This window comes from Vulpes vulpes, chromosome 15 (genome assembly GCF_048418805.1).
Source record: "Vulpes vulpes isolate BD-2025 chromosome 15, VulVul3, whole genome shotgun sequence".
Taxonomy (NCBI): domain Eukaryota; kingdom Metazoa; phylum Chordata; class Mammalia; order Carnivora; family Canidae; genus Vulpes; species Vulpes vulpes.
In genome coordinates this window covers 65066067-65079635 of record NC_132794.1, presented here as the reverse complement: position 1 = coordinate 65079635, position 13569 = coordinate 65066067, and the positions used below count along the sequence as shown (strand labels likewise).

Sequence of the window (13569 nt, the reverse complement as noted above, 5' to 3'; positions counted from 1 at the left end):
CCCCTTCCACCACCCCTAGTTCATTTCCCAGAGTTAGAAGTCTTTTAATATTAATTCTGCCATCTGTGTTTATGAGTGAGATTGGCCTATAACATCTTGCCGAGGTATTCGTATTAAGGTTATGTTTATACTGTAAAATGAGTTGGTATTATATTCCTTCTTCTCTTATCTGGTAGAATTTCTATAAAATTGGTATTATTTCTCCTACAAATAAATGTTTGGTACAAGTTACCTAGGAAGCAATGGGCCTAAAGTTTTCCTTTTTGAGAAGCTTCTAATTATCAATTCTGTTTTTAAATTAATTTTAGAGCCATTCACATGTTTAATTTCTTGCATCAGTTTTGTAACTTGTATATGTTTTTAAGAAATTTGTTCAGTTTTTTTAAATTTTCAAAATTATTGGTGTAAAAGTCTTTATCATATCCTCTTAGGATCTTTTAATGTCTGTAGTACCTGTAGTAAATTACTACACATCACTAATAAATTTGAGTTTATATCTACCCATTTTAATATGTTTTCTATTTAACTCATAGTTTTAAGGGCTTTTTTTGTCCTAGTGCGATAATGTGAATTGCATATTTTTTATTCCATTTTTCCCCTTTATTAACAGCATAGTTCTATATTAATGTAATTAATGTATTCTTTTACTATTCTTTTAAGGGTTACTCTAGAGGTGTCCTAACATAGTAGCTCCTAGCCATAGGTGACTATTTTAAATTTATTAAAATTAAATAAAACTTAAAATTCAGTTTCTCAGTCATACTGACCATATTTCAGATACTAGAAAGCTACACCTGGTTACCATATTGGACAGTGCAGTTTATATCCATCATCACAAAAAAGTTCAGTTGGACAGTGCTACTCTAATAATTATAACATGTATCCCTAACTTATCCTCATTAAATAGTGTTTTATTTTTCTGTACATTATTTGTGTACATTTGATATTTATTTACATTTATTATATATTTACCCTTTTAATGCTTTTCGTCTCATATCTCTAAGATTCTAATATCATTTTTCTGTACCTGAAGAGAAATAATTCATATCTTCTAGTATTATCTTTATTATAGATATCTTAGTGACAAAGACTCCTTTTTATTTATCGAAAAGTTTTTTTTTTTTATTTTCACCTTTATTCTGGAAGGATAGATATTTCATCATTTTCTGGCTTTCATTTCTGTTGAAAGATAAGTCAGCTGTCCATCCTTTCCCTACCCCCCCGCCCCCCGGTAGATTTAAATTTTTCTTTCTCCCTGCTTTTCAACAATTTTCCTATGATATACTTAGGTTTTCCTTGTAAATATTCCTTTTGGGGTTTATATTGTTCCTTGAATATGTGACTTGATAGCTTTTAGCAATTTTGGAGAATTCTCAGTTATTATGTCACTAAACACCACTTCTTCCCCATTCTTCTCTCTTTCTCCTCTAGGATTTTATTCACATTATGTTATATCTGACTATAACCCTAACGTCCTTTGCATTCTTTTCCTTATTTACCTTTCCTTTTGGCTCTTCATGCATCATTTTTGATATTTTTTCTAATTCATTAATTCCCTCTTCACCTGTCTCTAACACTATTTAACCCATGACTTGAGTCCTTAATTTCAATTACTGTATTCTTCAGTTCTACATTTTCCTTTTGGTTCTTTTTTATGGATTATAATTTTCTACAGAAAGTCTCTATCTTTCCTTAAGCCTATTAGGCAAAACTCTTTTAAAGTCTGTGTTCAGTACTTTTATCTAGATTTCCTATGTGTCTTTTCTGTTATCTTTTGTTTATTTCTTTCTTAGGGCTGGTGTAACAAAGTACCACAAACTAAATGGCTTAAAACAGAAATTTCTTGTTTCGTAGTTCTAGAGGCGAAAAATACAAAACCAAGGTGTTATTGGGCCATGTTCCCTCTGAAACCTGTAGGAGGGAATCCTTCATTGCCTTTTCTATCTTCTGGTATCTGCCAGTAATTTTTGCCATCTTTGGCTTTTAGATGCATCACCCTCTTCTCTGGTTCCCTCATCATATGGCATCTTTTTCTTGTGTGTCTCTCTCCTCTTCTTAGGACACTAGTCATAATGGATTAAGGGTCCACCCTGCTGCAGTATGACTTCATGTTAATCTTTGTTATATCTGCTATGATCGTATTTCCAAGGGAGGTCATGTTCTGAGGTACTGTGGGTCCTTTGCAAAGCACACAATTCTCATCTCATAACATGTTTCATTTTTTTTAATTGTTATTTTATGTTTCATCGTATGCCAGGTTCTTCTTTATCAAAGGCCAGCTCTTATATATGAAAAATTGTGGAGATAATGAGAAAGTTAAAATGTTATCTTTCCCTAGACAGGATTACTTTTGATTCACCTTAATTCCATTGCAGGAATTTAGATAATTTGAAGCTTGACTTTGGACCCTAGAAAGACCAGTCTGTTTCCCACTTATTGCTAGGGTATTGCTATTCAGGATCTGTGCATATGTAACCGGACTGACACTGCCAATCATTGAAAAGACCTGTTTGCAAGGCTGACCCTTAGCTGGTATCTAGGAACATGCCTAGTAAACTGTTCCTGTACTGATAATAAGACTTTCTTTAGCTGATAAGGATGGCTCATAGTACCTGTACTGTACAAACAACGTGTGTTTATTCAGCTTATTCTGAACATCTGCTTTCCTTTGAGAGTCTAATTTTGGTATGTGCTAGGCAGAGGGCACCTACATGATGAGCCCCCCAACTAAAAACCTTGAGTGCTGAATTGCTAATGAACTTTCAAAAAAACGGTTTCTGGAAGAATTAAGTGCACCCTATGTGACTTCAGTGGGAAGGGACTTTTTTTTTTTAATTGTGATAAACTATACATATTTTAGAATAACATTGAATTTACCATTTCAGCCATTTTAGTGTACAGTTCAGCAAAGATTTTTAGTACAATTCAGTGATATTAAGTAGATTCACAGAGTTGTGCAGCCGTCACCACTATCCACTTCCAGAACTTTTTCATCATCCCAGACAGAAACTCAAAAGAGACTCCGAGATTTCACCTGGTTTCCTCTGGATTTCACTCCGCACACCTTTTCCTTTTGCTGCTTCTTCTTTCTTCTTCCTCTCCTCCTCATTCTCCTCTTTCTCCTCCTCCTCCTCCTCTTTCTCCTCTTCCTCCTCTTCCTCCTCCTCTTCCTTTTCCTCCTTTTCTTCCTCCTCTTCTTCCTCCTCCTTCTCCTTCTTTTATATCCTTTTGCTATAAGTCTTAACCATGAGTACAACTGTATGTTGAATCCTATGATCTTTTAGAGATTCACCAAACCCAGGGGACTGCTTCATATACAAGGTCCCAACTCAGAGCTTAGATGTTCAGTTCGTTGATAGATCCTGAAATCCAGTTTTTGTTCCTCTGATCCTTAGAGACTCTTGAAAGCCCTGGTCCATTTCTTAGCCTTTTGTTGCTTTTTCCAGAGAAAAGCAACCCCAGCGGCCAGGTTGACATCTCTGGGTCTCTTTCTTCTTCTATTTGTTGATTTCTTTACCCTTCACCCACACAAATGTATATCCAATCCCTTTCCTGGTTGCCACTAACAAATTATATACTTTAATTGCTTATGATATCTATTGCCTGTCTCTGTGTTTCTTGTTTACTGTTAGTATCTTAAGCTCCTAGAACAGTATCTGACACATGGAGATACTCAATTATGTTTAGAATGAGTGAAGTTGCCTTTGATAATTGGTTAAAGGAACAGTAAAAGTCAAGGAGAGTGGAAGTGATAGAAGACAAACCACTGAATTCAATTACTTTATTCTTTTTACTGTCTTTAGCTGTGCATAAGAAGCCACTTGGATATAGGAAGAGAATGTTATAACTAACTTATTTTTTTTCTCCAAATAACAAACATTATTCATATTAAGTATGTGGATTGGTAAGTGGTACTGTCTCTTTATGTTGTCATACAATCCTCTCACATAAAATATTGAAAAAGTCTTCACCATCTTCATATAGCACACCCCTAGGGAGACAGTTCCATATGAATGGCCACCCCCAGAGCTATGCCATACAGCATCCTTGGGTATATTATGTATGATTTTGTTGCCAAAAATAAAAGATGTCACTTATTATAAACAAAAACCTTGTACATCTGTATACTTCAAAAACTTGGAATCAGATTAAGGGGGGAAAAAACCCTTTTAAAATCCTCCAGAGAACCTTAAGAATAGGAATGTAGCCCCTATCTTAACATTTATAAGAAAAACTGGTTAACATCAGGGAAGATGGACTTTTTACTAATAGAAATTAGAGAAAAAGCTTTGTGTTATTGGTGTATGATGTTAAAAACAATCGGTGTCACTCTAGTAAGCCCAGCAATAAGGCATTTGTTTTATGTGGATCTTTGTATCATTGTATCGTTTTTAGCTATGGCAGCCATTAAAACCTATAGCAAAATGAATTGGACTTTAAATCCATCCTAGTTGTATCACGCAGTTTTATTCTTTTTTTAAAGATTTTATTTATTTATTTATGAAAGAGAGAGGTACAGGCAAAGGAAGAAGCAGGCTCCCTGCAGGTAGCCCAGTGCGGGACTGGATCCCAGGACCCTAGGATCACGACCTGAGCCCAAGGCAGACGCTCAACCTCTGAATCACCCAGGTGTCCTATCACACAGTTTTAAACCAAGATTTCTCAAAACAAGAAAGCCTAGCCAACTATACTTTGTATATTATTTTCATTTTTCAAAAAATTTTTGGTCTAAGTGTTACTGATGAACAGTTTTTAATGTGTGTAGACCACCACAGCTATATGCAAAAAAGAAAAGTTCAGAATAATTAAATAACTTACACATAGATACAGAGTTTATCAGTTGGCAGGACCAGAATTGAATGACATTTTTTAAGTGTTATTAACTTTGCCATAAAACTGAAAAGGCTAGGGAAGAATTGAGGGAGGGGCGAGGAGGTATCAGCTGTAACAAAAATGAAGCATTCTGTGTGACAGTACTAATCAATGTAAATTAAAACAAATGACTTTGCTGTTTAGAAACTAAATTCTTAAAGTCTTGACCAGAAACTTTCCAAGTGCTTATATTTTCTTTCCCATGCACTCATACACCATGATCCTTCCTCAACTGTGGCCTGAGTTTTCCTCCCAACCATTGCTAGCCACTCCTCCATTTAACTTAAGTATTTGTCATTTTTTTCCCTGTCCAGCCCTATGAGCTCAAGATTTCAAGGAAATTTGGTTAATTTCTCCTCAAAAAATCATATTTAGGGGTAGTACATTAGATCCTTTGGAGTAAACAGTGAGAGTGGAGTTTATCTGCATGATTGAGTGATTCAAACATGTCTTACCTGACAAAGTGATGTAAGATCTCAATTACTTTAACTGAAGAGCAGCACATTGGTTTGTAGGACATGGTTCAGTAATTCTCAAATTTGGTGGTTCATCAGAATCAGTTGTAGGGCTTGTTAAAGTAGATTGCTGGCCCTGACCCTATAGTGTCTGATTCATTGGTCTGGATCGAGACCCAAGACTTAGCCTTTCTAGCATGTTCTCAGGTACTGCTGATGCTGCTAGTTTGAGGACAACTAATTATTGTAGCTCATAGTCTCTTTTTCATGTAGAATAAATGTACTTTTTTTAAAAAACGTTGCTTTGCTTTACTGTGAACATGTTCTCTTCCCCTTGATTGTGGCATTTTTTTATCTTCATGTCCCATAAAAACATTAAGAGATACTCCTTAAAGAAAACTCCCGAAGTAATCTTTCACAATAAAACAACCTTCTAATCCTTTAATTATATCAATTCTACATAGTTGACATAAGGTAGGCCTTGCTTTTGCACAGTTCTGAAATACACCAATTTCAGTTACTACAGTCTATTAACTATAACAAATTTCATAAAGTACAGACTTCACTGCTGTCTTTTCAGTCTACATGTCACTACAAAAATAACAGATGCACATCATGACCAGTGACCAGTCATGTCACATTTTCCAAACTCTGTCAGTGGTCACTGTGCACCTCTTACTGAGTTCGTACACAGAAAACAGTCTGTGTATTTGTGTTCCCTCCTTATGCCCCAGTGATAAACTCGTAATTTTATAAAAGTGGATAATCAAAGAATTAGCCAACAATAATTAAAGCACAGCAAGGAAAAAGTGATACCACTGGAAGCAAAATTCAAATTGAACATAAATGGAGTTAGGAAACAGCTGACAGTGGGAATGTTGACACCACTGATGTTCAAGAGACTCTAGATATGCCACCACAGGAATTTAGTGAAGGCAAACTTATGGACATAAATGAGGAAAGTGGTTGTGACATGAGTGATACCAGCATAAGATTTTACATGAAAGGAACTCTGGGAGATATTTCTTGGCATGTGAAGCACAAGGATACAATGTTGGCATCTGATCCTAACTCAGAAAGGAGTATGACTATCCACGGCATAGGAAAAATTTTTTGCTTCCTATCATAAGTTGTTCCAGAAGAAGTGACAAGCAGTGTTCAAACTGCTCTTGAGTTTTTTATAAATAATTTTCAGTGTTTTTAATGTATTAAATTACAGTGTACTAAATAAATATTAGTTTTGCTTTTTTTTATTTCCCCATATCTTTATAATTGATCAGGAATTCATATTTGGATCATGAATCTAAAATTTTTTTTTAAGATTAATTTATTTATTTTAGAATAAGGGGAGGAGCAGCAGAGGAGAGAAAGTGTTAAGCAGACTCCACCCTGAGTGCAGAGCCCAATAGAGGGCTCCATCTTACAACCCTGAGATCAGGACCTGAGCCGAAACCAAGTGCCCCAACAACAACAAAAAAGTTTTTTTAAAGATTTATTTATTTATGTGAGAGAGAAGGAGAGAGTGTGCATGCACCTGCATAAGTAGGGGAAGGGGCAGAAGGAGAGGAAGAAAGAAGCAGACTCTCCACTGAATATAGAGCGTGATGAGGGCTTGATCTCATGACCATGAGATCATGACCTGAGCTGAAATCAAGAATCAGATGCTTAACTAAGCCACTCAGGCACCCTTTGACAAATTTTTTTAAGTTTTGGAACAATTGTAACTTTTCCCATGGATCATTAAAATTGCCTGCATGGTTTCAGCTTGTATGATTATTTTTATCATCCCATACTACATACAAAGCAAGGACTATATGTATGTATACGTATGTATGTGTGTATGTATAAATGTATGATTGGATGCATATATATATATAGTCTTTAATTGTATTATATAAAGGTTTTATTTGTACTCTGTAAAGAGTGTTTCCCAACCTTGATACACACACAAAAAAAATACTTGGATAGCTCACTGTGATATACAAAAGAGCTCCTGGCTGAAGGGCAGTGGCCAGGAAACTTTCCATCCCAAGCCTTGCTTAGCTGCCCCAAGGGCCAGGGAAATAAATATTTCAACCACATGTATGAGTCATTTAAGGCCCACAGGTGAAAATACTCCAATATTGAAAGAATTGTTAACTCCTTGAGGAAGTAGGCATCATAGCACTTAGTATGGTGTTCTCTACATAGTTATTTTTGGCTGACCATGTTTGACATGCTATAATACATATTTTTTAATTGAAATTTCTTTAAAAAGCTAAGACTTGTTAATCTGTTCAAAGGCATATTTAGTAAACGTCTAAATATGTTTTATTGTATTTAATATTCTCTTTCTACAGTTATTAAAGCATTAAAATGTGTCTTACTAGAAATGTCACTGTATAGTGAGTACTAGAAATGCTGAGGTGAAACTGAAACTTGGCATAGGAAATAACAAGTAGGCATTGCAAAAATAGATTCATTGTTTTAAGGAAAAACATCTAGTGAAAATATTTCCAATTCTTTCTATGAATACAAAGTAATCGAAAGGAGGCTTTATATGAAAATGAGATATGTGCTTTTTTTGGTCCCAGTGATTAACATCAGCTTCCCCGATAATGTGTTTTGATAACTAAATACTACAAGTTCAAAATAAAAACAAAAAATGCTATTATTTTCAGCATGAGTTTTACATTCTTTTCATACTAATTGATGTTTTTTAACTCTAGTACAATAGCATGATTTTCGTATTGACTTGATTATATAACATTTAACTCACTGCTGTCTTTCATATCATTCTTCCTTGATACATTTCAAGGCCTAAGTGTCCTATCTTAACTTATTTTGTTGTAGAACATGCACATTACTTTTTAAAATTGAAGTGTCCTCTTTTGCTACTTTGTTTCTTGAATTCTGGAATTATGTTATGTTTGTAAGAAAGTAGACTTTAAGCAGATTTCTTCTTGTAACCATGTAGAATCTTATGGTGTGCTCTAATTAAAAGCCAGATTTGTTTTTGAGCTTTATTGTGGTATAATTGACAAATTAAATTGTAAAATATTTAAAGTCTACATCATGATGATTTGCTATATATACACATTGTGAAGTGATTCCTCTCATCCAGTTAATTTATACCTCTATCCCCACATATTTATAGTTTTGATTTTTCTTTTTTGAGAACATTTAAGTGCTACTCTTTTAGCAAATTTCAATTGTGCAATATAGTGTTATCTATAGTCACCATATTATACTTTTTAGATTCTCAGACTCTATGTGGCTGAAAGTTTGTACCCTTTTTACCACCTCTCCCTATTCCTTCCTCCCTCAGCCTCTGGGAACCACTTTTCTCCTCTGTTTCTGTGAGTTTAACTTTTATTTTTAGAGTCCATATATAATTGATATCATGTGGTATTTTCTTTCTCTTATTTCACTTAGCATAATGCCCTTAAGTTTATCTTTGTTGTTATTAATAGCATAATTTCCTTCTTTCTCTTGACTGAATAATATTTTAGTGTGTGTGTGTGTGTGTCTCACATCTTCTTTATCCATTCATCCGTTGATGGACACTTAAGTTGTTGCCTTGTCTTGGCTATTGTAAATAATTAAACTGGATTTTTATAATCTAATCTTTATCTTAAGAACAAAGTGTGTAGGGGATCCCTGGGTGGCTCAACAGTTTAGCGCCTGCCTTTGGCCCAGGGCGCGATCCTGGAGTCCTGGGATCGAGTCCCGCATTGGGCTCCCAGCATGGAGCCTGCTTCTCCCTCTGCCTGTGTCTCTGCCTCTCTCTCTCTGTGTGTGTGTCTGTCATGAATAAATAAATAAAATCTTTAAAAAAAAAAAAAAAAAGAAACCCAAGTGTGGAGGCTCCTGGGTGGCTAAGTTGGTTAAGTGGCTGACTCTTGATTTCAGCTCAGGTCATGATCTCGGGGTTCTGAGATTCAGCCCCACATCAGGCTCTGCTCAGCACAGAGTCTGCTTGAAATTCTCTCCCCCTCTCCCTCTGCCCCTTACCTCATTCTCTCTCTCTCTCAAATAAATAAAATCTTTTAGAAAAATAAACACTTAATAAACTTAATAAAATGTATAATTCTCCTCTTTTTAGAATGTAAAGTTCCTTTACAGTTGTTACAATTTTGTAAAAGCTTCTCTAAGGACCCTGGATAACTTTTGCTTTTTAAATACTGCAACTGGGGATCCCTGGGTGGCGCAGCGGTTTGGCGCCTGCCTTTGGCCCAGGGCGTGATCCTGGAGACCCGGGATTGAATCCCACATCGGGTTCCCGGTGCATCGAGCCTGCTTATGTCTCTGCCTCTCTCTCTCTCTCTGTGACTATCATAAATAAATAAAAATTTTTAAAAAATTTAAATACTGCAACTGTTCTTTTTGAAGTTTGATATTTTATTTTAGGGCACATCGATGCATTTACTTCAAAACTTTTTCTGTTAGAAGAAATTACCTCAGAAGAATTAAAAGAAAAACTTTCAGCACTCAAGTAAGAAAGTTTACTTTGTGGTGGGATTTTTAAAACTTATTAATATAATGACTAATTTTTGTTTATTTCTAAATATTGGGTAAGTTTAAATCATTTATTTTCAAGACTTTTAATCTTTTTCTGCATTTAGGCTTCCCCTGGCCCAGTTTGTGATCCATCTATATTAATCATATCCCTTTTCAAATTAAATCAAATGCCAGTGGCACCAGCCTTTCTACTTCAGACAAAGAAGGCTAGAAAAAGAGTAATAGCCCACCATCTGAGAGGTGCATGGGAGTACCACTTTCAGAGATGGGAAAGAACAGGAGAGTCATAGACTCTTAGCTCTAAAGGTTATATACATTTATTTAGACATCCTAACTTCTTAAAGTTTCCCCTGTGCCACATATTATTGTACATCATATAAATGAGTTTATTGTGCTCAGGACCCCAAATACGTAAATGCAAAGGAAAATAACTTAGGAATATAATTTAATTTATATCTCACAGCTTTCTAGGAAGGACTGGTATTATCCCCATTTTGTGTGTGGGGAAACTGGAACTTAGAGTCACTTATTCCAGAGCACACAGGTGAACTAGAGTGACAACCTTGGAAGTTAATGTTTGATTGACCATTAGGATGGGAAATTGTCCTGACTTAGACTGGTCGCAGAGTTTCTGCTTTGGAGTTTGACACATTTTTTGAAGGGTCTCAGATTCAATCTTGAATTCTTTGCTTATTCTTAAAAATGTCCACTTCTATTATAAGGACTGCCCCCTTTGAGGAATAACTTTTTCTTTACACGAATAAGAAGGCTTTTCCATACATTACTCACTGCCCGCCCCACCATTCCAATGAAACCCATTTTTAAATAAATACTAGGGGAAATAAATGTAAGTCTAGAATAGATACTAAAGAAATAACTATCCTGCTGCCACTCGGTGGCTTCTCTGGCATCACACATTTAAAAAACTTCTCAGTTTCTTTGGAAGCTAATTCACCACCATCTCTAAAAGGCAAACTCTTTTGCAGATTAGTTCTGAATATAAAATAGTGAGCTCTTTGCAACTGCTCTGATTCACACAGGCCAACTACTTTATAATTTTGAAGAGAAATCAGAAAATGGCAAAAATTAAAGATTATAATTTAATCAAATAATGTTATTCTGTGTTTTCTATTTTTTTCTTTGTTAGTGAAGGTATTTCTCTTTCTGAGGAGCTATAATTGTTAAGAATACTTTTTTTTTAATTTTACATTAATTTCTTCTGTTTAATAGGATTTCAAGTTTATTTAACATCCTCCAACACATTCTAAAGAAATTGAGTAGGTAAGTAGTTTTTGGACATTTTGCATTGATATGTGTGATTTTCTTGGGTGAAAATTCAGAGAAAGTTTGAATATATGCTATTAGGGATCATAGAATGTAACCCAGAAATGCGAAATTTGTTCTATTTTGTCAAGGTTGCAATTGTGAAAATAAAAATAAAAAATAGAATATGATAGTATCTGACTTGCTTGCGGTTAAACATTTCTCTGTAAGACTCTGTTGTATTGGTTCCCATATGCCACTGTAACATATTACCACAAATTTACTGGCTTAAAACAGCACAAACTTATTTTATAGTTTTGGAGGTCAGAAACCCAAAATCACTTTTACTGGACTAAATTTGTATCAGCAGGGCTGATTCTTTTTGGAGGCTCTAAGGGAGCAATCATTTCCTTGTCTTGATTTTCACCTTTTAGTGGCTGCCTGTATTCCTTGACTGTGGCCTCTTTCTCCATCTTCCAAACACATCACTTAAATTTCCGCTTCCTTTGTCTCATTGCACCTTAATCACATTTAGGAAGCCATTAAAGGTAATATACAAAAGTTCTGGAGCTTAGGATATGGATATTATGGAGCCTACATAGCTATGTTGTTTATATTTTCAGGATAAGGAAGCAACATAGAGCTAGTGTTCAAAAAAATCATCAAGTCTGTGAGAAATCTCAGAATATGAATTTTCCACCTGGTTATTTATCAGACTGCTTTATTATGTGAACTTGTGTTCTCCTTCTGTTATGCCCTTACCAAAAGATAAACTGGAAAACAATTCAAGAATCTGAAATAAAAGTGAAAAATCTCAAAGTTCTCAATCTCTACTTATTATGCCTATTAGTTTCCTGATTTATAAAATGATGGTGTTGAGTTCAGTGATGCCCTAGATATTTTTCAGTTCTGTGGCAGAAATTTTGTCTATTGTGTTCTTCATATGAAGCACAATACTTATACATGAAATTTGTCAAATGCTCTTTGAGATCTTATCAATATCTTAGTCTGTATATTTGTTTTCTACTGTAACTAAGGCAGATTACCACAGAATTGGTAAAAGAATTGGTAAAAGAATTTATTATCTTTCAATTCTGTAAGTGTGCCAGGTCTTCTGGGTCAAAATCCATGTGTCAGCAGGACTGAATTTTTCTGTACGCTCTGGGTGATGGTCTCTTTCCTTTACTTTTGTGAATTCTAGAGGCCATTTGCATTCCTTGGTTTGTGGCCCTTTTCCTTTTTCAGAGTTTCAAAGGCAGGTTGAGTCCTCACATCACATTGTTCTGACTCCTTTCATGGTTGTAATCTCCCCTCTGAGTCCCTCCTGCTTCGTTAGTCTACATTGAAGGACTCTTGATTACAGTGGACCCACTAAGATAATCCAGGAAAATCTTAAGCATTTTAAAATCAACAGGTTAGGAATTCCAATTCCATCTTATTCCCTCTTTGCTGTGTAATTTAACATATTTATAGCTTCTAGGGTTTAAGATGTAGGCATCTTTGGAAGGTCATTATTCTGCCTACCATAATCAGTATCCATCCATGTACATTACAACGTGTAGCATTTCTAAAATACTCTTCCCTGAAGTTTCTCATTCTCCATGAATTCTCTGTAAACCAAAACTTTCTTCATTTTTAGTGAAGGTAGTTAAGATATATGATTTTGATCAATAAAACCTCAATCTTTGAAATGTTATTTATTCCTACTACCAAATCAGTTATTATTCATTGCCTTATATAAAAATAAGAAAGTGATTGTTTCTGAAGAAAAATTCTCGAGGGGGTAAGAATACTTCTGAACCTCCTTTTTAAGCAGAAAAGCCATTACTTTTCTGCTTAAAAAAATTAATGGAAACATAACTTATCAGGTTTGTAGGCAGATGCATATAACTAAAGTATAATTAATTCTTATTTTAAATGATATGGGAAAGAACTGATGTTCTCTTTAGCACCTTTGAGCTATGTAAAATAGGAATGTAAAATCCTTAGAAAGCTCTTTATGTTGATACACTGAATTCCTTAAGCTTTCTAAGGAGAAAAGGAAAATGTAGATTTGATATTTGACAGAAGTGATTATTTTAACAGTAGAGGATCATGATTAAGGGTATGGCCTATGGATTGAACTACTTGGGTTTATATCTCCCTGCAATCAGAATTTGGGCAGATTGCTTAGTATTTTTAATTTATATTTTTCTGTGATACGGAGTGAATTATTAATATTATGCCTTGAAGATTTGTTGTGGAGGATTTAATAATAAAATGGATATAAGCAGTATAACAGTAGTTATTTAGCTCATGATAAACATTCAGAAAAAAAAAACATTCAGTACCTATCAGCTGCTATGGTTGCTATTCTCAGCACCTCATATTGTATTATGATTATTCCTTTTTTACTTCCACTTTATTTTTTTTAAAGATTTATTTATTTATTTATGATAGACACACAGAGAGAGAGAGAGAGAGAGAGAGAGGGGCAGAG

The 13569-nt window shown here is 34.8% G+C and overlaps 1 protein-coding gene across 21 annotated transcripts in view; it reads left to right on the top strand.

The window, feature by feature from the left end:
* ICE2 (interactor of little elongation complex ELL subunit 2) overlaps positions 1-13569 on the top strand; it is a 61108-nt gene that overhangs the window by 42024 nt on the left and 5515 nt on the right. For all 21 annotated transcript variants that reach the window (XM_026001475.2, XM_026001537.2, XM_072738680.1 and 18 more), the window contains 2 exons: positions 9717-9801; positions 11058-11108. In XM_026001475.2, coding sequence (XP_025857260.2) covers positions 9717-9801; positions 11058-11108 — 136 coding nt within the window. The remainder of the gene's footprint in view (positions 1-9716; positions 9802-11057; positions 11109-13569) is intronic.